Source organism: Pomacea canaliculata, linkage group LG8, assembly GCF_003073045.1.
Source record: "Pomacea canaliculata isolate SZHN2017 linkage group LG8, ASM307304v1, whole genome shotgun sequence".
Classification (NCBI taxonomy): domain Eukaryota; kingdom Metazoa; phylum Mollusca; class Gastropoda; order Architaenioglossa; family Ampullariidae; genus Pomacea; species Pomacea canaliculata.
Window position 1 is genome coordinate 10,746,376 of NC_037597.1, and position 26,695 is coordinate 10,773,070.

A 26,695-nucleotide genomic window follows, 5' to 3' on the forward strand; every position below is an offset into this window, starting at 1 on the left:
GTGGCGGTGTGACAACAGGGCAATGTCATCAGCAAAGTCCAAGTCTTCCAGCGCTGTTGTTGCTGTCATATTCATGGTCCATCTTATCCCCCTCCTCTCACTGTCGGTGGAAGTCTTCATGCTCCAGTCCATGGCCAGGATGTAGAGGAACGGCGACAGAATGCAGCCCTGCATGTTGGCTATGGAGACGGAAGTGTTGTGGTGCCTACCTACAATTGGCAGGCTTTCCTGGCTCCAGCCTTCAGGGAGCTAAAGGGGATCAAACCCATTGGACACTTCAGTTTAGTACTGCACAGCCAAGGTTAGTTTTGCACCGGACATTAGCAGGGCTAGCTTGGAGGAGTCAATTCAGGGCAATATACAGGTGTCTGAGCATCTGATACAGTTGTCGCAGTCCACAGAACAGCAAAGTGTGTGTTGCAACAATTTATGGAGGAGAAATCGAGCATTCAGGGTGGGCTTCGTGTAAGGTCTTTAAATCTTAAATCCCCGGTCCCCAGTTCGTCGATTTTGCTGTGGTCTGAATAGTCGATTTGCCACTTAAAGACCAACCTGAACGGGTTGCGGTTTGTTTTGTTTGTTTTGTTGTTTTTTTTTGGGGGGGGGGTTCAGATATCGGTAAAGGTTAGAGGTTAGGTTTATATTGCCTATATCTACTGATATCTGCAAAAAACGCAAACCATTCAGGTTGGTCTTTTAGACCGGCGATTCATATTTGAGATCTCATATTAACACAAGTCAATGGTGGTGTTTGTAGGTTTCGTGTGTAGGTGGGGGTAAAATAGTATGCTCTCAGGACTATGTCACCTAAATAACATGTCAAAATTCTAGTCTGGTACCCCGATGAGTGAGTAAATTCACGCTTTGATAAGTAGCCTTCACACTTCTTTGTTCATTTCACCGCCAAAGCAATGCGTTCGTGCATGCGCTTGTGGTGTGTATGTATGCGCGAGTGGCAGTGTGTGTATGCGAGCACATACTTTTGGGAGGGTAGAAGAAAAAGACTCTAGATGGCGATAGGAAAGAATGCATGGCGATAACATGATAGAACGACAAGTAAAGAGACGATTTGACGTTTAAAAGTGAAAGCCGCTTGTTTATTTGGAGGTAGATGTTTAGCCGATGTGTGCGCATTATCATAGCATTTTAGTGACAAATAAATCTCATCTATAAATTATTTTCTGCGTCTCAGTAAAGAAATAGAAATGTAAGTTCATGTTGCCTGAAGTCACTTATCTGGGCCATTACATCATCGCAGAAGGAATTCAGCCCACTTTAGACAAAATAAAAGCAGCACAGTAAGTCCCCACTTACAAGAAAATGTTTCGGAGCTTACGTCTTTCCTTGGTTTAGTCAACTATGGAAAGTTTTGCCACAGTTTTCTATTGATTTCGCCCCTCTGAACAATCTACTTCAAAAAGGGGTTGTATGCAATTGGGGAGAGCAGCAGGAAGGACCAAGCTTTCGGAAAAGTAAAGGATATGCTACGATCTGCCAATTTACTTGTTCATCTTTCGTGCGGAAGATTCGGCAAATGCAGAAGAGAAAAGGTGAGCGAAGTATACGAACTAAGGGAGGCAACATCCTTACTGACTATTCAGGAATTATCTCCCATAATATTCATTAAAAACGATCTGATTCTTTGTAATAACATTTTTAATTTTTAAAATAATAAATTTAAAAACCTCTCTAGACATGTGAACAGAATGTAGTGACATCATGAAAGTTCGCCTTGTATCTACATAATGTTCTCAAGCACAGCGTAAAACACAATCTACCAACCAGCCATCCCTCCCTCCCTTAAGCATATCAATTTTCCATTACCAATGGCCCTCCCATCACTCTTATTTGTTACTATTTAATGAGGAACAACTTCAGTGACAAAATAATTTTTATTTATTCAAGGTCTTTACTTTTCACAAAAAGATCAGTAAATAGAACCCACAACAGCAAATAAAGAAAATAGCTTGAGCCTATGAAATAACTGCAGTTCAAATGACAGTATGCTCTCTTCATAAATCTTTTTCCCTGGAGAAATTTTGTTATCAATGCTTCCTATAGTCACAGTAATAAATGAATGCTTATGCCTTATATAGAAAAGATCTCAGCTAAAACAGCCTAAAATTAATAACAATGACAACAGAGTGCCCATTCATGATCGAATAGGAGTACAAATGTAACCAAAAAGCACTGCCTCAACTTCATGCACACTTGAGACAAAATAAATAATAAATAAGTGGAAAGTAAATAACTATTAAAATCTTCTCATAGTTTTTAGCACCTGTTACCATAAGGCACCATAATTACCATACAGCAGCAGATTGAAAGACTCTTTAACAGTAAACAAGCTTACATCGTTTTCTATTTCATCATTTACTGCACTTCATATCACATAGTATAATAGGCTTTAATGCTAGAGGAGAATTTTTTTTCACATAGTATCATAGGCTTTAATGCTAGAGGAGAATTTTTTTTAAAGCTTCCACGTCTAATTTTCAAGTACACGAAATCCACTGACAGCAACGAGACCTATCTTTTTCTTCAGCTCATCATCGAGTTTTTCCCATTGTTCATAAAGTCTGTGTTTTTCTGTCAGCCATCTTTGAATTTGCTTGGGTAAACAGGACCATTCTTTGTTGGTCTCTCTGTGGTGTCTGACCAGCACTTCCATGCACAAGCTGAAACCCATGATGTAAGCTCTAAAGAGACTTCAAAGCAACTTTTACTCAATTTTACAGTTGGTAACAATGCAACTGCAATAATTCTTGAGAGCATTTCACTTCAATCATTTCCAAAACCAACTCAGCTTAGAGGTACAGTACATTTGATTATGTAAGATATTTCTTAAAAACATGGGTTTTGTGGCTGGATTTGAAGGCTTTGAATGTAGACATGGTTGAAGAGTAATTGGGAGAGAATTTCAAACAGTGGGACTTAATAATAAATGCAAAATTTGTGAAGTGCATACTCACAATCCTAAGGAGTATGCTCTTAGCACTTATAAGAACAAGAACGAAACATGGACAGCATACGAGGGACAGGAACAAAATCACAAAATCAAGATGCAGAACAAAATCACAAAATAGTAACAAAGATGTAAAAGGAAGAACAATGCAAAGACTTGCTGTGTTCCACAGTAAAGGACGATAATTGTAGATTTAAGGGTAACGACTCCAGAGAATTATGTTAGTGACATCAGGAGAATACTGGGACGATATTGAGTAATCTTGAGAATATGAAGAAAAGTTATCATATGAAACTGCAAAAGGGTGATCATTACTTCAGTTTACTCAATGCAGCTCACAGTCGCTGCCGAAGGGATTGAACTTGAGAAGAAGATGAAGCATCTATCAAATCTATCCTGTCAGATGCATGTTATTGAGAAGAGGCCAATGAGTGGTAAGACATCAGTAACTCTGATATGCTGGGGTAAGGCCATTAATCTTGTATTCAATGCAAGCTTGGCCTAGCATGGAGAAGAGGTGTAGAATGGTCTGCCTTTTGCCTATAGAAGGCAATACGAGCAGCATTATTCTGAGCCCTTTAAATTGGCCAGAAGACAGACCAAAAAAAGTTGCAGAAACTTAGCTAGGACAACACAAAAGCAAGCATGAGCTGACAGAAACGGTCAGATGTGATTGATTCTGTGAAGACCAAGGAAAATGAACTTAAGATGTGAGATTCAAGAGGGAGGTGGAAATGGTGGTATAGGCCAAGCAATCAACTAAGACAAGGCAGCCAGCTCTGTAGCCAGATGTCACATGCTGAGAGAGAACAGCATGCCAAGACGAGGGCTGAAGCCACGATACCTAACCCTCATTGTACTGGTGACAGGGGCTAACTGTTACATCAATGAACCGCCCATGAGATAAGAGATTCAAGAGATAATAATGCATTTATGATAACACTGAGATTTTAGATGGTGTGGAAGAAAGAAATGTTAACCTCAGAGAGAATAATATCTGGGAAAATAAGGTGGGTTTCTCCCCTATATAAGAAAATAGATAATAATCAGCAATTATGTAAGTATGCTTGCATTAAAAAAAGTGCCATACCACAAGGTTAAGTTCACTCACACTCTTTCTCACACACACTCATGCATTAGGAGCCCTGTGAAAGTGATCACCAGAAACAAAGAAACTCTACCTCATAAGTCCTTTGGGTTCCATCTGAAACTTGATCACTTGATCAGAGAATTTCTGAAAATGAAATAAATTAAGTGAGCATTAAAAATTACTCCCCAAAACATACCCCCTGACCCACAGTAAAAGAAGGTGAATTCTTCATGCCAAACACTCATTGCCAGGGTGTCACAATCTGAACTGTCACCCAAGACAGCCATTCGACCCACTCAGTGTGTATGTGCCGGCTGTCAAGAGATACACATGTGCAGACAAGGTCAAATCACTACTTGATACAGTATATGGCAAGATGAGTACCTTGAGACAATCATGTGTTAACATATGACAGTATCTGTCTAGAATGTAACAATGTAATCTGCCTCAAGACAAGAATTTGCCCCTGTCTTGAATTTACTGATGTGATCCGCTGAGATTAATTCACTTACATGCTAGAACAGTACATGTATAAAGCACCATAATCTGCTATGAGACAACCATTCATATATGTCTTGAATTTAACAGTGTGCTCTAATATATGTTAGAAGAAATGTTTTGATGAAATTGATCTGTCACAGGGTGGGAATGGCATGCTGACCCCTTTGCGTGAACACTGTGAAGAAAATGGCTATCTCAGGCCAAGGTTCTGATCATGATACCTTTCAAGGTCATGCTGAGACAAAAAGGCAGATACACCAGACCTGTGGATTTCCAAATGTAACTGATTTATCAATAGCACCTTGATTTGAATTCAGGCTCCACCTGAGCAAGAGCATGAATTTCTTGCGAGAAGGATTACCATGCCATAAATGTTTCAAGTACAAATAACTTTTGCTGTATGTGTCCATCCCTATTTCCCACAACCACCACCCTTCCTACTTTGTGTGTGGCATGTGCATGCAAAGTGTATTTACATTCTCTAACATAAACTTAAGTGTAATAGAAAAATATTGTTTTGTGGTGGTAACATGATTGTGGCGTGGCTGCTGGACCAGTTTTTAACAAAATATATTTTTCACCAAGCCCTCTCAGATTTCCATCATGAGTCAAGTTCATGCATCAGTGAATCATTGGTGGGGAGTGGGATTGGTGTTTTACATTGAGCCAGCAATTAAGGCTATATCAGGGCAAGGCAGCCAGCCCTGTAAAGAGATGCCACATGCAGAAAGAACAGCCTGCCTGAGACGAGAGCTGAATCCATGACACCCAACCTTCACTGTATTGGTGACAGGCGCTAACAGTTGTGCCACCACACTGCCTCTGTAAGTCATAGAGCAAGATGGTTAAAATTATGCAGCACTTTTAGCTATCCATACTACGAACAATTAAGCACTTACAGTTTTAGAAATTTTAAATAATAATTGTTGGAACTTTAATCCTACAAACAAGAAAGTACATTATATAAAATTTTTACTACTTTGGCAAAAAATGCATTTTCAGTGCAGTGTCCCTACAAATGTTACTTAAAAAGAAAGGATCTAAACTATAACTGCTCACAGCCTGTAACATCAAATTACAGCAGAAACGGTCATCTTATGCTTACTCCTGATTGCAGATGATCTGCGATACACATCTTATATTTATTAACTGCACTGCTGAATGGCCAGGAAGTGTGCCTGCATCCTGCATGAGAGCAACCTGTTTGAGGCATTCAAAAATAATGCCAGAATGGCATAATTCTGGGTGAAATTCTCAGGAAAGCTCGTAAGGTCACAACAGCATGTGTTGCACAACCATGCCAGACATCTGAAACTTGATGTGCCCTCTGATTCCGAGAGTTACTCAGGCTCTGGTTCATTAGAAAATTACAGATTCAAAAGCAAAGAAACATCGTGACTCGGGGCTGACGTAACCTGAGGACCGCCTGTAAGGTATTCTGATGAAGTTTTGTCTGTATCTTAAAAAGTGTGTAGTTTTATGTTTATTTTAAAATGATTATTAATAAAATTATACTGCACACTGATATAAATACAAAAGTGAACAGCAAATGGAAAAGTACTGATTAAAAAAAAAAGATATTATCAAAACAGTCTTATTAATCCCCATTACCAAGTCATCGTATGGGGCATATGGTGATCCCCAAACAATTGTCTAATCTCACTGCTCGTTCAAGGCAGCACCTTTTAGAGATTAAGAATGACAGCTATCAATTTTACTTCCTCTCATTATCAGAGAAAAACTCAGTACAAATATATAAAAATGACAATAAACTAATGACACACTGACAAATATGTGCTAAGACAATTAAGTGGATGGATGAAGGTGTAAGGAGTGAATCGGGCAGTTCATGTTATAAGATCATTGGGGTCAACGAGAAGAATTTTGTCATTACCTGAACATGTCCTTGCAAAAGAACTTCTTGTAAGAATTCAGGAAAACTTTATGCTATGCCAAAATGCAGAAGCAACAGATATCTAAAATCATTTTTACTTTCAATATTTAAGCAGCTAAATAGTAAATGAAAGGTCAGGGTGTGTGTGTCAAGAGTATGGCTTTAGATGGTAGAATTACTTTGATCAAACTATGCATTCTTTTATGACATACTGCTTGTCTTGTAACTAAGTACTTTTTTAAATTAGCACAATTGCAATTACAATGTTGCTGCAAATGCCACCACACCCCTGACTTGCTTTCAATCAATGCATTGTTTTGTCTCAAATAATAGCAACAATGCATATCTGTGTTATTTCTTATGTACTCAATTTAACTCAAACCTCGACTGAACACAGGCTATATTTGTAAATACTTACCTTTTATGGCTCTTCATTTATCCTTGCATTCCCGGGCAGTTCTGTGTCACATCACAGGCATTAACCTTTTGCATCTCTATTTTTTTTCTCTTTTTTTATTTCTTTTTTTTTTTTTGTCACTGTGACTACCAAATATACGTAGTGGTTGAGGGAAATCTCCTCAAACAATGTTGTAACTTCAGACTTGCTGAAGTTAGCCTTGCACACGCATTTATTCTGGAACATTTTAACTTTAGCATATTCAATATCATCACAAGATACTACTAGCTTTCACAGTCGACCAATCGTAAATCCATCTGCTCTCTGATTAATCCTCTCACAAACCTTATTTCCTTGTCTCCCATGCCTTTACGCCAAGGCCAGAAATCACTGTCCTCTCACTCACTAGTGACTACAACAGGGTCAAATACCTAATGCCATCAGCATTCTCTGCATGTGGCACCTGCCATACCAAACCTGCTGTTTTCCTGATATACATTTTTAGTTGCTGCTCAGCATAAAACACCAATTCCCTCCCTCCCCAACAACCCTTGGCCAACTCTGCTGGTCGTAATGATCATGTCAACCTCGGTTAACTCAATGGAGTTTATTCATTGTTAAGCCATTCACTGTCTTTTGTGGGAATTTTATTTACTCAGCTGTATACTTGTTAGAATGCAAGTCATTTTATTTGTAGTGAATGAATTAAGTTGTAAACATACATGCAGCGGCATTTCATAAGAAAACCACCAGGACTATTTCTGTGGATTTGTGTATCGTCAGAAAAAATATTACACACAATAGCACACACCAATTCATACTCAATGTTGAGGATGTTGTTGGAACATCCCCCAAAGACAAGAACACTCCCTGACTGTGTAGTGCTGGCTGTGTGCCAGAGAAGTGGGTAGCCATTAGTCGGACTCACGAGAGTCCACTGTAAAGTGACTAATGAGAGCAGCCAGACATCATCTGAAAAGCAAAAAGCATTTTCCAGACACTTTTTAGTGTTTACAAAGTTATGCACATAATTTTGATTGTGCAAATAAATCCATTTAATGTGTTTATTCATCACTTAGCGGATTAAAGATTTCAGATAACATTCAGTAGTTTTTGCAAAACAAATTTTCGGAGGCCAGTTGATTTGTCTCTTCGACCATCAGTTGATTCAATCATGGGATGAATCAATTCAACAACAGCCTATAGCTGCTTTGATCAAATCATCATCTATGCCAGTGGTTCTCAAAGTGTGGTCCACGGACCACTAGTGGTCCGCCGGTATAAGTCAGGTGGTCCGCGGCTGATGGTCAGCAAAGTGATGTTTAAAGTGATGCATTCCTCGCATTAACATTTTAATTACAAAGAACGAGGTATATAGTTTTATGTCAACTTATTGCTATACTACTGTCACAAAAGGACATTTAGTTTTGAATTGTAACGAAACAAATGCGGCAATTTAAATTTGAAATTCATAGTACAGACTGATTTTTAGGCCTTGGTGGTCCGCCATATCTTTTACTTAAGTAAAGTGGTCCGCGGTCCGAAATACTTTGAGAACCACTGATCTATGCGATAACTTGGCCATATAATAAGTGAATTTTGATGTACTCTCTTGTCCTCGGTTGATGTGTGTAGATCTTGCTTTGTGTGTTTTGTGTGTGTGAGAGAGAAAGAGAGATATAGTAGATTTAAGTCAATATAAATCAAAGTTTTTTAAGTATTCTAATAGCTTCACAATTTTTTAATGCTTTATACTTTTTTAAAAATGGATTTTCCTTTTGAGTACCAGTATGTTGTTCCATGGTAAAGTCTGAAAGTGACTTATGGGTTGTGGTGGAACAGACTATTTCTCTAACAGTAGGTCAATATGGCCAGCAGGGATATATCTATTTTAATGGGGCCACTCTAGCAAGTGTCCCCATCTGTCTTCTGGTGGCAGGATCCATTCCGGCAGCTTCATCAAATGTAAATGTGCTTGCTTTGGGTGCTCTCTGGCTACTAGATTTCCACATATCACTTAAATTTACATGACACTAAGTTAGGTCCAAATATACAGACAAAAACATGTTCTTTTAAAGATGAGTTCACACAACACCCTAGAAGAAGAGGCGCACAGACCAAGTTGCTTCTATTGAATTGGTGAGTAATGAATGTGTCATAGAACAGTAACGTCTCTACTTGGTGGTTGAAACAACTGAGGTCATGGTCAAATTGATTCATGCAAGGTCGAATCAACTGGTGGCTAACTTTTCTGTAGTTCTAATATTGTTTGACAATTGATCCTCTCAGCTTCTCTTTTTTATCTACTTCTGGCTGTATTTTCTTTCTTAAAACTGTATTACAGAAAATCGCCTGAAATCCACAATGTTTATGTTATTTAAAAGCAACTGCAAATAATGCAAAAGCAGAATTCAAATGCAGAAAAAATATTACCCAAAATTAAGTTTCACAAAATAAAATAGAAGATTCAACTTTCTTACCTAATGCTCTCTCATCCTGTGAAAAACCTCCATATAGTAGAAGACTGTTGTTACAGACAAAGGCCATCGTGTGCCAAGAGCGTCCAATTGGCTGAGAGCCTCCTGTTGTAAGCCTATAAGGGATATAAAACGTTTTACATTGTGAGCCTTTTCATACCTTAAATATTGGCATGCCTCTCTCACCTGTTCTGGTCTTGCCTATGTACCTTTTCATAATCAGCTCTATTAATGCTTTGAAAATTACTTTTGTGAGCTTTAAATGTCTTCCATACCACAAGGTGTAAAAAAATGTGAGGCTTTGTTCTTTGCTTTTTTTTCCCCCTTAAGTGCCACTCTCTAAAGCACTTTTTTATTCGTAAATTGAGGTCCTATTTAATTTACAAATAAACAGTTTGTGCTCTATTATGAAACTCTTTGCAGAAGTCACATGTTAAAACAATTAATTACATTTCAAATTAGACTGCTTATAATTGTGGCTGCCCATTTACCCTATATTACAATTTTATGCAAAACTCAAAAAAATAAAGTGCATTTTGTTAATGCTTGCCTTTCTCTCAGCACTTGGGACGCAAAGGTAAACATTTATTCTCTAACTTGATGGTGAGGGAGTGGGGGAGTAACTAGTAACTAGTCAATGATTTAATATGGTCCAATAGCATCATCTTCCCTTTAACCATAAATTTTCAGCAACAAGCCTTAACCCAACTGTGACTGTTGTCTCATTCTAGCCAGTGCAATACCATCTGTATCAAGTAAAACATGCTGCTGGAAAAATGAATGCATAACTAATCTCTCATGAGAAAACTCATTCATTCCACGTGCTATTCACTTGATAAACTCTACTAGCCATGATCTTGTACTAGCCTGAGGTGGCCTGGAGTCACCCACTGTATCTGCTGTTGTTAGGAATGTATGCTTGCGGGAGAGAGAATGTGTGTGAGAGAGACACTATTTCAACATGTACATTTATATTATCTCTTTTACATCATGTATATGTATATATTATTGCTAGTGCGAGCACTATCTTGAATTGCCCCTGGGGGTCAATAAAGTTGTATTGTATTGTAAAAAAGAGAAAACAAGACACCCACTGGCCACTCCATGTCAACGTATCAAGGTCAAGCCTATGGAGATCATTCATGCGCTGGTTCAGGTGTCGCCCCCCAAAGATATAGACTGTGTTGTGCACCAATACAGCTGAGTGTGCTGCTCGAGGCACAGGTACAGGGCCCTGTCAATAATCAATGATGATGTGCTATTCTTGTAGTTCTGTAAAACATTCAAGACTGTAAAGGTAGTCCACCAGCTAAAACTATACATCAACAAAGAATATCTTAACCTACAAATGCAGGCAACATGCAAGGAGAAATGTGGCTCAGAACACATGAAAGACAGGTCCAGCAAATATCATTTCGATAAGCCTATTCCTTTCAAGCTATCCATGTGGCTTTATAACACAGCATATATGGCAAGGTATCTCATATCTTTATATGCATACATCTGGCTTAAGTCGTCAAGAACACCCACTGTTAAGAAAAAACATATTTTTAGTCACCATACTTGCACAAAATAAAAATGTATGGAAAACATTATGATTTTAACTTATTTACCTTACATAAAGGATTCATCCACCGCCTCGCCTGGACGTCCAAGACAAGCAGCTGATTATTCCAACAACGATTAAAAACCTATATTTGCAAAGAGCAAACCAAATCTGAATTTTTAAAAAAGTATCATGCAAAAATGCTTCTGAGCATTAGTTTAGCACTGCTTTTTTTGAAATCATGTGAATTGTACAAGTTGTATACAAATCCATGTCATGCTTAAGAAGAAGATGTTCTTTCATCTCTCTATGCACAACTATGTTCCTTGGATCTTGACTGAAAAACTGTCCACTGTAAATTCAGAGATTATAGTGGCTTTTTTTTAAGAAAACAAAAACTCATTATATATTACAGCTGTGTAATTTTGCTTATCTCTCATGCATGAGTTGTACCTCAAAGAGCAGGGGAGGGGAACCTATTTATGTTGAGGCAATTTTCATATTCATAACGTCATTCACAGGTTAAAAAAAATTATAAACTTAAAAATTAGTCTGTGATATTTGGTCAAGCCATAGTCTCTTCACAGTGCCTCAACACTTTTGCAACACGTACACTCCCAACCTGCTTGTCACTGACAGTCCCCTGAATCACTGCAATAAAAAAGCATATGGACCATGGGCACCTGTCTAATTATACCTGTCTGTCCCGTCAAGGAATGAACAGAGAAACTTTAACCTGCAAATATCCAACCTCAATGAAGTCAGGTATTCTGGGCAAGCAAAAGGTTAAAAAATAGAGCATTGGTTAGAATAGATTTCCCATCTTTCTTCAAGATGACTCTCTGCAAAGCAGAAACTCCCCTGCAAGTTTTGACATGATGTCGATCTCTGACATCCCAAACAGGTCAGGGCAATGGATGACCCCCTTGGAAGAGTTGAGGCATCTGTGTGCAGTCACCTTAATCCAGACAATCAACAAACTGCTTACCATCCCATGAATGCAGCCCCTGAGGCTTTCTGGTTGGCACACTGGATGAGCAATTGTCCAGTGTGCAAGTACCTGATGCCAGCAGAACCTGTTGATGGTATATGTTGGAACCCCATGGCAATCGCAAATGGGGAGAGGAACGAAAGCAGCTGGTCTGTCTCTGTGCCCTCAACAAGAAAATGGGGCCAGGCCCCCTCAACATTCATTCTCATACTCTCTCGCACCTCTTCTTTGCTGTCTGAAGACTCATCCTCACTTTTGCCAAAGTGTGACTTTCTTTAGCCATAACGAAAGCAATTTGTTTTGTTTTTTCTCCTCCCCACCCACAACGGAGTCCAATAAGGGGGGGATGTGACTGAGCAGTACCACTTACGGCAGCAGGGTTGCACCAGGGATACAAAAAGAATGTACTCAGGCCTTCAGAAAAGAAAACCAGATTGACCCCAGCCACAGCCTTCTACCAAAGCTAGAGTAATGCATGACCAGCCAATTGATTGGTGTGGGGTGTACTAACCACCCATCTAGGGAAAAGGATAGACAAAAGAGATGTGTTGGTATAAGCCACAACCCATCAGGGACCTCAACCCCCAGGATCCCATCCCCTTCTGCAAATGCAGGGGGCCTAAAGAAGGCCACAAAGAAAAGAGCAATAAATAAGAAGTTGTGATGGAAAAAGAACACAGGAGAAACATTAGTTTAGACAAACAATAGGAAAGATAAAACTGTAGGATGACAGAGAGAGTGTGTGTTAGAAAAAGAATATAGGTGAATGGGCCAGTGAGAGAGAAAAAGGAATAGCATAAGAGAAAGGGGTGGGCCAGCTTAGTCACCCAGCCAAAGAGAGACTGGGCCCAAGGGGGCAGGCGTGTTCAATTCAGGCCTACAAGTGTCCAACATCATCCTTTCATGGATTTCCAAAGGATGAGCATAGAAAAAAAGCTTTGGTTGGTAAAGATTTGTTTGAGTTTATGAGTTTTTTTGTGTATGTGCAAGCGTGTTTGTGTGTGTAGCGTGCCATTATTATTAATGTATTTTTACTGCACAGCCACAGCCACAGATTGAGGAAGTTGACAGTTTCTCCTATCTTGGGTCCAAAATGTCAAACACCGGGGATGCGGAGGTGGAGATTCGAGCCCGACTGGCGAAAGCCAGCCACGCCTTCGCCTCACTCAGGAGAACATGGAAGGCAAAAAACATCAGCCAGAAGATCAAGCTGAGAATCTTCAAGTCAAATGTGATCAGCACCCTCCTTTACGGATCAGAATCATGGAAGATGACCAAAACCATCAGCAACAAGCTTGACATCTTCCAAAACAGATGCCTCAGGCGCATACTTAACATCTTTTGGCCAAACACCATCACCAACGAAGAACTCCACCGAAGAACTGAAACCGAGTTCATCACCACGCAGGTTCAACGAAGGCGTTGGCGATGGATTGGACATGTGCTCCGCCAGCAGACAGCAGACCTCTCCAGAGTCGCCCTACGATGGACTCCAGACGGCCGAAGAAAACGAGGCCGCCCAAAGGAAACTTGGAGAAGAACAGTGTAAAGGGAGATGAAGGGAAAGGGCTGGACATGGGGTCACCTAGAGCGGGTTTCAGCCGATCGACATCGGTGGCGGACTCTGGTTGAGGCCTTATGTGCAACCTGATGCACGAAGAGGAATAGATAGATAGACCTATATTATGAAAAGGCAGACTGTGACAACTCAGAGGACAGCAGTGCCCGGCAGGGCAAAATTTATCAAAAGGTTAACATATTATGGCGAAACTACAGGTTGATCAAAGAGTGGGCTCTTTTTTAAGTAAATAATTTTGTATGGCCTGCAAATGATGGTATAAAAATGGCCCTTGGAGGAAAAAAGGTTCCCATCCCTGGTTTAGCATATAAAGTAACTTTCTTATTACTGTCATTCTTATTGTCACTAAAGTCTACATTTCCAGAGGCAGTTCTCAATTTTGTGCTTGCTGCACAATGACAAACAATTACAAAGTATATCTCAAAGCTATAACAAATATTCATTATCTTGAAATGTCTTAATAACTTTATAAACTACATGCTTAACTAGCTAATATATAAAATATTTACATTTCCCTCTGATTCTGACACTTACAGTACTTTCATTTATATCTTCCACAAAAGTACCATGGTCAGAAAAAAGATTTTCGTCTCTGGCAGCATTTCTTCCAAATCCTCCGAAGCAATATATTCTGTGGAATATCATAAAACATATGCATATGAAAACATATGTACACACACACACCTCTTCATACCTTTAACGTGCTATTAACAATGGAAACGAAAGATGTTTAACCACTAACATCCACTTAGTTATAAAGACCAAGAGTGAAAAAGCACCTTTACATCTCTTTCCCCAATGGCCCTATTTTATTTTTAAAAAGATTAGCAGTTTTCTTAACATTGATAATAGTAATTAATATTGATAATAATAGAGTGCATTAGGAAATGTACATCACAGTGATCCCATCAAACATTTCAAGAGCTATGTGTTGCTTTGAAATCCTAAAGTCTTTCAAAGAGATGAGGTTTAGGCTGCTGCCTAAAACCATCAAAAGAGGCAGCCTGGTGGCGGGGCTAGGGGAAAGAGTCTCATGCATATAGTAAAGTAATAAAGCTTATGACAATACAGTATATAACTAGATTGATCCCCAGGGAAAATTCAAGAATTTGTATTGAGCCCATTGTGGCCAACAGTATCCACAATGTTAATTGTCATCACCAGATAAGCTGGAGTGACAGTTGAGCTGGGGTGCTAATGCCAGTCATCAGGGGAGATGACTAGATACAGCAGCTAACAAGCTATGCCATTTAAGAGCAGTTTTGTGTGGCATGAAGCAGCTCCTGCATGGAACCACCAGTCCACTCCTTCACATTTGCCTTCCAGTGCTTTCTATGTCTACCTTAGTTGCATCCTCTTTTCATGGTGCCCTTGAGAACAGTGTTGTGACAGGTGTCATAGCTAAAACAGTCTAACTTGCTCTTTCACTTTTGTAAAAAATGTTTCCTGGTGTCCCACAAGGGTCACAATTGTGCTCCATAAAAAAAATTGCTGGTCTTGTTTTTCTTGTAGACTTGGAACAATTTTACCAGGCACTTGGTTTTGAATGCTTGTGTGTACATATTAGTAAGCAGAGTCCAACTCTCACAACTATACAGCAGGATGGGGGCTATGAGTGACTTCTGCAGTCTGAACTAGGTAGTAAATCTTATGCTGCCACTTCCCCAAATCCTGTCCAGCCTGGCCATTGTTGCTGTCGCTGTTGTGGATGCCAATATCTAACAAGTAGCTGCCATCTCTGGAAAGCATATCTTCCAGGTATTTTAAAGCTGTTTACCTCCATCAGCTGTACACCATTCATGCAGAGCTCTGCTTTGTCATTTCCAGTGGTATTGACAATGACTTTGCTCTTGTCACTGCTGATCTTTATTTGGTATGCAATTGCACTGCCCAGAAGCCTGTTTGTGGAGTCCTGCAACTTGCTGTTGCTACCTGTTATTATGTCAATGTCATCTGCATAGGGGTCTACCACTGATGGAAATGGAGGTGTAGTGGTCATCTCTTGCATGGTGTTCTCCAGGAAGACACTGAACAGGTGACAAGGGGAATCCCAGGTAAATCCACTGTTGTCTGAAAGAAGTCTCCCACCTGGTTGTTCAGCAGCACTGCGCCCCTTCAGTTTTTGTGTAGCACTTTGATGGATTGAACTAGGCCTTCTTCAATGTTGAATTTCTGCATCACATATCACAAATCTTCATGTCAAACTCTGCCAAATCCCTATTTAAAGTCAACGAAGCTATGGTAAAGATCTCTTCTGCGCTGTGTTTCTTTCCCACGACGCAACTGTTGAAGAGCTGTTTAACTGTGCTCCAGCCTGCTATAAAGCCACTGAGCCATTTACAGAGACAGACAGTCTGAAAACATGCCTCACAGTTTACAACAATGGATCCATACTAATTTCATTGGAGAGAATTTGAGGCTGTTTTCTGTCACCCCTTTTGCACACTGTTAATGCACAGCTGAAGACTGCAATTAAGGCATGGTAGGGATGCAGAAAGCAAAAATCTTTTACACATAAAAAGACTTCCCAACCAGGACTGAAAGACTTTATTAATTGATCTATTCTAATGATGAAGTAGTAGAGAGTATGCTGCCCTAAGGGATGTCTATTCCTGTTCTTAGGGATTGGACAGAAAAGACCCAACACAGACTTGATGAATATTTAACAAAAAAAAAAAAACAAACAAAATTACTTATATTAATTATATATAATATTAAAAATTCCTTACTGCTCTTTGTAGACCCAGGCTGTAAACTTATCCCTAGGACTCATCCCAGGCCCATCCATGTCAACTTGTTCCCATGTGAAGGTATGAAGGTGCAAACGGTAGACATCACTGACATTTCCAAAGTCTGTATGTCCACCAATAATGTACCAGTATGGCTTGAGAAGAATTCCACAGGCACCCGACGTACCTGGTGGACATGTTCCTTCACATCTTCTGCATTTCCTTAGAAAAGATTTAACTTAAGTCAAAACATCTTTGTATATATATATATGGGTGCACCTTACATACAATACATATGTGTGTGACAAGCTAGTACATTTTTCATACAAATATTACATATATAAGTCCTAAAAAAAAAAGCAATAATTCCGCATGCTGAAACTAGAAGTAGGAATGTCCAGAGACACAAAGCAACAGTTGCTTCTTCTCCAGCTATCCAAGAATCCTATACTCTTTTGAGGTGGGGGGAGGGGAATTGGTGTTTTACGCCGAGCCAGCAACTAAGGCTATATCACGGCAAGGCAGCCAGCCCTGTAAACAGATGCTACATGCAAAGAAAGAACAGTGTGCCCGAGATGAGAGCTTTGCCCAGGACAATCAACCTTCACTGTATTGGTATCGTTTGCACCATCAGACCACCTATATACAGCGGCGGCGTTAGGGGGTGGCAAATGGGGCGGCCGCCCCAGGCCCCGCTCTCGAAGGGGCCCCGCGCTTCAGCCCCGAGGTCATGTTTATGACATATTACTAGCTGTGTTAAACAAGTTGTGACCAAAAAATTGACGTTCAGAAAACACTTCTAAGTTTTAATTAAGCAAATTATTGAATCCATGTCTTAACTTTAAACCCGACAATAACAACAAGCAGTTTATTAAGTTGTCGTCACCATATTATTTCGCTTTAAGAAAAAACCGCTACTGTCACAAACGGTGGGAAAGGTTACAAACAATTAAAACACTAAATTCGTGCGTTATTTCGCGAACTTGATCCAGCCTCTCTAACTGTATATAAATCAGTGCTTCCGGCATCATATCAATAGGGATATTGATACACGTACTCCATTACCCGGCCCAGCGCAGATGGTCGGCCCCAGGCCCCGCATGTTCTTAATGGTTCCTAACGCCGCCTCTGCCTATATACTTGTGAAGTTACTTAGTACTCATGTTTTCATAGTGAACTTACGCAAAACCATTAGTTCCACTGTTATATCATCCATGTTGGATAATCTCAAATTACATACCATATACAGATTTTGTTGAAGATAAGTGTTTTCACTTCATTTGTGAACCTATTATGGTTTTTCAAAGAGGAATACAAACTACCCTAAAAGTAGCAGAAACTGTGATCTGTTCTATAATTGGATCAGTGATGTGAATAAGAGCAATATGCAGTCATGATTGCAGTTTCTGTTTTTTCATTATTTGTAAAGGGCATGAGTTTGCCTGTTGGGTTGGGATATGATGGATTCCTTCATATACAGTAAAACCTCTCTAGCAAGAGAGTAACCTGTCAGCTTTTTTTATTCCACAAACCATGACTTCAAACACAAGTTTCGGTTTTGAGCATCAGAAAATGAGGAACTAAAGGATAGCAAGGAAGAAACACAATTTCGAGTTAAATTTCCTTCTTGATCAACAGGATAAGAAAAAAAATATGTATATATGTAGCGAGAGATACCAGTTTTCCCCTTCGTGTACTCAAGATGTACACAAGGGTGCGTGTGTGATAACCATTATTTATTTATGTGAAAGTAAATCTTGTTTCTTGTGTCTGTGCCCTTGGTAATTACCTTTGACAAAACTCTAGTTTATCCATTTGTTAATAAACTTGACAACAATACAGAAGACCATAATACACAAAGTCTCCTTTGTCTCTATATGCAGACTGCAAACATTTATTCTCAGCTTACATTCAGTCCTTATGGCAACGCCACTGGGAAACTATGGGCCAAAACATGTTATATGCCACCCTTCCCTGCCTTTCCGACCACCTACCTTCTTGCCACCTTTCGAGGCAGGAGGAGGCGGTCCTTATAAGATTAAGGACAGGACACACCTATGACACACAAGGACACCTCTTGCGAGGTGAACCACGACCTGTTTGTCCCTGGTGTAGAGGAAATGTTAATGTTTTACACTTTCTGATTATCTGTCCGAAGCTTCAGACTACCCGTTATCAGTTTTTTACAGAGAATTCTCTATTTCCCTTATTTAGATCCATCCCATCAGCAGCAATCTTTTTCTTTATTAAAGAAGATAGGAATTTACCATCAAACATAAACAATTTTTATGTTCTGATAGTTTTTCTTCTGTTTTTAGTGTGCTGGTAACCTTTTTGGGGTTTCACCAACCCTTTTTATGCTTTATTCACCTCTTTACATCTTTTACTTACTATGTTGGTTTTTTACAAAATATCATATTTATATGACTTGGGAAGACTAATCCCTAAACCTTTAAAGTTAGAGCTACCTTTTGCCGTGATATAGCCCTAGTTGCTGGCATGGCATAAAACACAAACAAACAAAGTCTCTATATGTAACCAAGTGGTAAGTTATGGTGTGACAGCAACAAACTTCCAACACACTCAAACAGTTGCTGGTGGTATGTTAGGTAAAGATGGTGGACGTGGTTGATTCAGGATCTCTTCAAAGTGTTCCATCCAGCGGTCTCTCTATCCTGTATTGTTTATGGTCTTGCGAACTGTGATTCATTGGCTTGTTTGGGTTAATGTTCTTGCCTGACAGAGTTTGTGTTATTTCATATAGTCGCTTCATATTGCTTCCTCTGTCAGTTTATGGGTGAGGCGCCCCTTGTCCTCTCTGACAGACCTCTTCACTTGGCAGCTGGCTTCCCAATATTCAGCTCTGAGATCTTTCTCCTCTTGCTGGTCTTTCCACTAGCTGAACTTCTGTTTTAGTCCTTTTCTTGATTCAATCTTTGCCCAGGTCTCTGGGGTCATCCATTCCTTGTGATTCCTTTCCCTCTTCCCTAGAACATCTGTACAAGTTTTCTTCCAAATGTGAGTGTTGACCAGTGTTCTTCCATTGATTCTTCTGTCACTCCTGAAAGGGCCTCATACTTATTCTTGACTTCACAGTTACAAATTTCCCTTGTTTCTTTGTTCTTGAGGTATTGAGTATTGTGGAGTGGTCTGCCTGCTGGATCAATGAAGGACTTTAGCTTAATTTTGAAGACTGCCACTAGGAGCTGGTGGTCTGAAACAGCATCTGCACCTCTCTTCACTCAGACATCTAGAAGACTCCTTCTCCACTTGCAAGCAACTTGGTCAATCTGGTTTTCTGTCTGACCATCCAAGTTGTATTGTGTATATTCTTGTGTGGGAACACAGTGCCACCTATGACATAGTCATTGAAAGTGCAGAAGTCAGTGAAGAGCTCGCCGTTTTCGTTGCAGGTGCCGACGCCATGTCTTCCCATGATGTGTTCCCTATTAGTGTTATCATCTCCTACTTCTGCATTTATGTCTTCCATAATGATCTATAGATCTCTTCTCGGTGTGTGGCCAAGCAGAGACTGCAGGGAACTGTACAAGTCTTCTTTTTCCTCTTCCTCTGCTGCATTTGTTGGGGCATAGCATTGGATGATGGTGCTCTTCCTTCCTTTAGCATTGAATCTTGCTGACATGAGCCGTGGTGAGACTGGTTCCCAGGCCATCAGTGCCTTTCTTTGTTGCCTCTATTGACATCAGCAGTGCTACTCCCTGGGTATGATTCTGGTCCAGGTATTTGTGGCCAGAGCAAATAATGGTTTTTCAAGATGTTAGTCTAGCCACTTCCATTCCATCTGTTTTTACATAACCCGAGAACCTTGATGTTGTATTTTCTCACTTTGCTTGGCACAAGCTGACTTGCCACTTTCTTAGAGGGTTCTGATGTTCCAAGTCCTTTTCCTGGTTCTTGCCTTCGTCATCAAAAGAAGAGTCGGCGAGCTGGCTTCCCTAAGGCTTTCACCAGTATGCGTCATAAGCTCTTCTAGAGAGGAATCTTCCCAACAAGACCCCTGTTGTAGTACTGTTGTGGTTTTTGTAACAGCTGTGATTTTACATGAGTGGGTTGTTAGCCCAAAGCAAAACCCCCAACCTGGAGGGCCAGGGAGCAACATTTTAGTCTGGCCTCTCCCCTGACAGACCTGTTTGGCTTGGTTAGACCTGCCAGGAGCACATTTCACATAGCTCTGTGGATCGACAAGGCACACAAGCCACTACACCACTACAAAGTAAGTTGCACCAATCGGTGGTGGTTATTCACCCTGTTTCTGTGTCTACATTCAAAGCCTTCAAATCCAGCTTCAAAATCCAATATAAACAAAACATCTTGCATAATCAAACATATTGTTCCACTCTCTCCTCAGTTCCTCATCCATGCACACAATCCATTCCCCACAATTTGAAAGAATGGATGTTAGGGTTAGATTTTATAGCAAAATGCATCATATTTTAAATAATATATAGGTGGATTTGCACCACTTCCCTGGCTTTTGAGCTCATTGGATATGATGGTTTTCCAAGAAGCATCCTGCAAACTATAAGCAAGAAAAACAGTAACGACTTGTGTCTGTTTGGTCCGTCCTACAAACTACAACCAGTTGTGATATGGATAGGAAGATTTGCAGCCTCGCTTACAGTTTTTCAAGCGGATTAAGCAAGCTGGGACCGACTACTGTCTTCATATATTTCATCATCCCATTCATCATTCTATAGACATAATATTTACATGTTATGTTGCATGCATCTGTGTATATTTTCTTATTATCCTGTTTAGCGTTCTTGTGTTTATATCTGTACAATTGCTTGTGGACATGTTTCAATCTAAGGCGGCCCGGTGGCGCAACGGTTAGCGCTGTTAGCGCTGTTAGCGCCTGTCACCAATACAGTGAAGGTTGGCTGCCCTGAGTTCATTTCTCATCTCGGGCATGCTGTTCTTTCTCTGCATGTGGCATCTGTTTACAGGGCTGGCTGCCCTCCGCCAAGGACGGTCCCAAGCCCGGCTGAAAAAGGAGGAGGGTTGGGCGTGGGGCCAGCACCCCCACCCCGTGAAACAAATCCTTGCTACTAAAACATCGACAACAGTTAAGACTGTAGTCGATGGCCTATGCCCCAGGAGGGGCGAAGGGCCTTAATAATAATAATGTTTCAATCTGTCTGTTGTGTGAATTTGTGTCTTTGTGTTTTTGCATTTCTTCTGTAAAGTGCATTGAGCTGTAAAGCAGGGATATGCACTATATACATTTCCATTATTATTATTTCAAGGACATCGCTTACATTTTCCACCATGATGGTATGATGGCATATACAAAAAAAAAAAAAAAGAACAGCCAATACAAAAATTACCATCAAAAAGTGGCTAAATTGGTGCTTACCAAACATCCTTAGTAGAGTCAAAAATCCACAATTCATGTGTATCAAGGTATCTATCAGGATGGTACGCAGTTGTAGGCTGTTCATTGATGTGTCCACATGCACACAGGCACAAATACATATAACATCATCATTGCATCATCTGTTTTGCTTTTTGGGGTGCCAGGTTTTTAGGAAAGGTTTCTACATGACACATATGCACAATTCATGTATCAATTAAGCTGAAAGATAAAACTGATGTGATTGCACAAAAAAATTTAAAGACAAGCTGGAATTGTCAGCTATAATTTCTGCCTGAATAGCTGATTAGTGTAAGTAAATGCTGGTGCAAGTCTCCTGACACCAGGAAATAAATATTGTTTATTTATATTGTTAATAAGAACATTCCTTCGGGGTAGGCATTATATACACTTTTATACATGAATGTATGCACACACATAAACACAGGGTAGAAGAAACAGCAACTCACTAACCAAGACTAAACCTATGATGGTCATCACTGTGAACAGGCATCAGATACAAAGAGAGATAGGTCGAGCTGTGATCTTAACCTGACACCTTATTTTCTCCTGATGACAGGCACTTTAGCCACTGCATCATCTACATCCCCAAATTAGAAAAGACACACTGCTTCAGCTTATGGTATTTAGAGGTTCCAGTTCCTCCTCAGGCACGCATTTCCCAAGGTTATTTTTTTGGTTTTAGCCATAATGAAAAGGTTATTGATTCATTTGTTGATTCCCATCCACAAAGGAGTCCAACAAGGGGATGGGACCGAGTGGTACCACAGAGTATTTCCAGAAGGGTCACACCAGGGACACAGGATGAGTATACTTTGGCCTTCAGAAAGGAAAACCAGATTGGTCCTGATTGTAGCTTTCTAGCAAAGCTAGAGCACTGCATGACTGGCCAATTGGTTTGTGTGGGCCACACTAACCTCCTGTCTAGGAAAAGTCCAGGCCAAAGAGGTGTGTTGCTCGATAGTCCACCACCCATCAAGGACCTCGACTTCCAGGATCCCATCATCCTCTGATATTGGTCGACTTGCATGGCAAACACAGGGGGCGCTAAAGAAGGCCATAAAGAAGAAAGGTCAATGAAAAAGAAGGTGTGATGGAAAAAAGAAAAAGGAAGACAGGAGAAACACCAGTATAGACAGAAGATAGGATAGATAAAATTGTAAGATGACAGGAAGAGGGTTTGTTAGAAAAAGAGTTATAGGTGAAAGGACCGGTTAAAGAGAAAGGGGTGAGTCAGTTCAGTCACCCAGCCAGAGTGAGTACACAAAAGCGGACAGGCACAAGCACACAGAAACAAACATTCTTGCCTTACCTGAGATAAGTGAACTCTTATCCCAAGATCTAGATTTCTCCAGGGGAGATTTTCCATTTCAAACATGTTCCTACCAAGTACCAACAGCACATGGCCAGTAAGAAGTACAAGATGTGCACTGCATTAACTGAGAGTCTAATGACTGCCCCACAGCTTGAATATTTGTCTTAAGTCCTTATGTTACACAAAAAATATGCAGAGTACCACAAAGCACTAGTGACAAGAAAGTCTGCTTCCTGTCCTTCAAATGATGAGTCGGCAAAGCGACAAAGAAAAGAGGATCACTTTTTCCCCTCTTCCTTCTAACAGCAGTAGCTGACAGGTATTTCTCAACAAAAGTCTATGTGGCACAAAGCAAAGCATTGAGAAAAAGGTTGGACCAAAACACAAAACACCACAGTGTAAACAGGCAACTGACACAGCATATGGATCAACAGCAGGCTAGCAAAGCACATGGCTGATCACCACTGCAACCATCAAAAAGAAAATGCTGTATTTTGGTTGGTTTGGCAGGAAAAAGTGAGGTGATTTTGCAATATGGGGATAAGGAGGGGAAGAAATTGGAGAACCTATTAAAAAACCCTCACTGGCCACCCCTATGAACAGGTGTCACAAAGCGTCCCAAGAGATCTTAGCCCTGGAAATCTCATAATGTTGATAAGTGAGTGTTTAAACCATTATATTACCAGGCGCCCCAACTACTGTCGCCTTTATAGCTGCCTGAATGCTGTTGCTCAGTGTAACCAATACGTCAAGGTGGCTACGTAGGGTTGGGCTACGTTGTACAGGAAAAACACAAGATGGATTTCTGACGTTGTTCTTTATTCAATCCTCGGTTGATGGCCTGCCTCCTCTCTCTCTCTCTCAAATCTCAACAGCTTCCAAGCCACTGTCCACCACGCTACTTATTCCCCTACCCTCGGAATATTCTCGAATCTCGATCCCCCCATCCCCTGCCCCCCTCGCCCTGTCAGGTCATTGTTCCCACACCAGACACATGTTAGCTCACTGTCAAGGAGTCAACTCTCTGTGACTTAAGAGCAAAGGTAACTACTTATTTCCTACCTTATCTCCAGAGTATTTTGAAAGACAGCCTTCAAGGTAGCATGGCAGGTCACATGGGCCAAACCAGACTAGCTTGTGCCACTAGACATTTCCAAATTAAGATTTCTGGTGTCCTATCAGCATGGTAATTGCACTTTATGCAAAAAGTAATTTGTTGTATGTTCTCTGTATGAGATTCAGGGGTGCCTGTCCAGCCTAACCATAGCACCTCTTGTTGCTATTCTGATGTGGATAATAATAATGAGAATTTATATAGCGCAATATCTCAGCTAAAGGCCAACTTGTTGCACTGAACAAGATCACAAAATAGTCACAAAGATGTAAAATGAAGAACAATGCAAAGACTTGCTGCATTCCAGCAGTAAAGAGCAAGTAAAGAGCAATAAAGAGTGATGTTCTCCAAAAAGATGTTGAACAGCACAGGTGAGAAAAGAGGGACCCTTGACCTATGCCTACTGTGAAAGTAAGCTCTTATCCAACATGATTGCACTGGTATATAGTGCTCTGGTGATGGTGTCAGCTAGTTTGCGCAGTGTGTGTCCTATCCAGCCCTGTTCAGCTTGGTTAGACCTGCCAGGAGCACAAGGCTCCCGCCAGAATAGCTCTGTGGATCAACAAGATGTGCAAGCCACCACACCACTACAAGGTAAGTTGCACCAACTGGTGGTGGCAAAACAGAGAAAACAGGAGTCGATCTGTTCATGTTCCATGTTTGTGGTAAAATGGCTTTGTGGTAACTTTAGCAAGTTCTGTTAGAGTTTATCCACTATTTTAATATCATACAGGCATATATATCTGCATACCTGGTAGCCACCCCAGACCAGAAGATCCTCTTCAATACACACAGCAACATGACCACTGCGATGCTGACATCGAGAAAGCATACCTCCAGCTCGTTCTGGCTGAAAGGCTGACCCCAAGAAGAGAACATTTGGATTTTGATTAGGCATCATGCATGCATAATAATACTGCTTACTTGAACACAAATGTTGCAAATCCATTCCATATAAATATATTCATATGTGTATGTGTTTGAAAGACAGAACGATAATTCTTTAAGAGTGTGGTAGGATAGCTAAACTTTTTAACATCTGGCCCTTGCTCTAACAAGAATATATGCTACTATAATAAAAAAAAAGTATATCATAACAAGATAATGGGAATGTTAAAAAATGGTAGTTATTAACTCATTTACAGAATGCTGCTGGAATGAGGAAAATATTTACAAAAAATCTTTATGATATTAATTTTTTTATGCAGGTTCATTTCAGTTATACACCAATGGTGGCTAAGAGGCCTCAGCAAATAATCAAAATTACTTAAATTATTAGAACAAAGAGGGTTTTTTTTAACCGTGAAAACAAATGACAGTCCAGTTTACCTGTTAGCATTTTATAAACGAAAATGCTTTTGTTACCATTTTAAATTAAGGACGCAAATGACCCAGTTTGTAATGAGCATGCACTGTGTCATCTACAAACATTTGACATGGTTGGGACATTAAGGGGAAGATAATTAGACAGCAAAGAGATAAAAATCCTAAGACAGATCCATACAGAGCACCATATTTTTTTCTTGAGAAGGATTAGACATCTGATAAAAAAAATGTATTCTCAATTTCATCAGTTTTGCAATGTAAACACCCCAGAGTAGGGATTATATAGGCATGAATAAATGATTGATTTGTTTCAGGACCACTGCCATACTGAAGGGGAGAGAACAAAGACAAGATAAGCCATGTTCACCCCCAGCAAGAGAACCCAAGTACACAGGGACAAGTTACAGGTAGAAATGGAAAACATCTTTAGCCAAGATGTAATAATAGTACAGGAAGATTTTAATGCTAGAGTAGGCAATAAGAAGGAAGAGAAATAATCATAGGAAAGAAAGGTGTATGGGATAAAACAGACAATGACAGCAGGTTGCATGATTTTTTGTGAAGAAAATGACCTTGTTATAGAAGCAACAATTTTTCAACATAACAAGATACATAAAGGAAAAAGAAAGTCCCCTGATGGCAGGACAGTCGGACACTGACCACACTATTATTAAAGGCAAATGGACACATACTTCAAAATGTCAGTCAAAAGGGGAGCAGACACAGGTAGTGACTTGCTCATTCAGTTCATTCAGCAACTCAACAGAAATTTACAGAATAAAGCACAGACTGCAGCAGCATTACACGTTCATAGAGGCAGTGTTTGACAGCATACACAGTGAGTTATGGAAAATTCATACATCCTAACTGTAAAATAGTTACAAATTTTGGATTGTTATCTACAGAATTCTTGAAGCTGTTCAAATTTGGTACTATTTCAGCATGCGTAGTCATGTACTTCCTCAAATGTGATATAAAGGTGCAAAATCTCTGTAAACTATTTTATCAGTATCGCAACTAGGTGACTACAGGAAGGTAAATGTAACCCGCATTATCAGCGATCCACTAGTCTCACTGATCTGCTGATGATTAAAATGCAAGAGTCCGCGCCTTTCTTCTTATTCCAAATTCCCAATACTCTAAACGACTTAAAGTTATTACATGCATCGTTTCTTCGTGTAGGCAGCAACATAAACATTAACTGCGTTTCCTACCTGCTTTTTGTGAGCCAAAGTTCGTTGGGTTTTTCGAAACTATCTTAATCAGCTTTGAATGCCCTAACTCGCGATCGCAATTACTAGGAAATGGGCAACTAGCCTTACTACAAAGCTTTAAAAAAAAATCAGTATCTTTGCCACTGATCTAAAACCAGTGAG

At 40.1% G+C, this 26,695-nt stretch overlaps 1 protein-coding gene across 2 annotated transcripts; it reads right to left on the reverse strand.

Moving 5' to 3' along the window:
• Positions 1-1,638: 1,638 nt before the first annotated feature.
• LOC112569868 (kelch domain-containing protein 2-like) lies at positions 1,639-26,690 on the reverse strand. 2 transcript variants are annotated; one of them, XM_025247905.1, is made up of 12 exons: positions 26,534-26,690; positions 24,745-24,851; positions 22,482-22,611; positions 21,547-21,623; positions 16,170-16,391; positions 13,975-14,071; positions 10,938-11,015; positions 10,419-10,558; positions 9,328-9,440; positions 7,659-7,819; positions 4,147-4,199; positions 1,639-2,678 (listed from the first exon to the last, which is right to left on the reverse strand). In XM_025247905.1, exons 2-12 carry the CDS (start codon positions 24,792-24,794, stop codon positions 2,489-2,491), a joined length of 1,311 nt encoding a protein of 436 aa, XP_025103690.1. In that variant the 5' UTR covers positions 24,795-24,851; positions 26,534-26,690; the 3' UTR covers positions 1,639-2,488. The 2 variants fall into 2 exon arrangements, with proteins under 2 accessions (XP_025103690.1, XP_025103691.1); XM_025247906.1 differs by lacking the exon at positions 22,482-22,611.
• Between the last annotated feature and the right edge of the window lie 5 nt (positions 26,691-26,695).

What these genes read in the sequence shown, in the direction of transcription:
- LOC112569868 (XM_025247905.1), bottom strand. Translation starts at nt 24,794, where the DNA reads ATGTTGCTGTGTGTATTGAAGAGGATCTTCTGGTCTGGGGTGGCTACC. An exon ending in TGGTCTGGGGTGGCTACCAG is followed by an intron (nt 22,612 to 24,744) that starts GTATGCAGATAT and finishes GGCCTTCTTTAG; the next exon opens with CGCCCCCTGTGTTTGCCATG. An exon ending in GAACCCAAAGGACTTATGAG is followed by an intron (nt 2,679 to 4,146) that starts GTAGAGTTTCTT and finishes CATGGGTTTCAG; the next exon opens with CTTGTGCATGGAAGTGCTGG.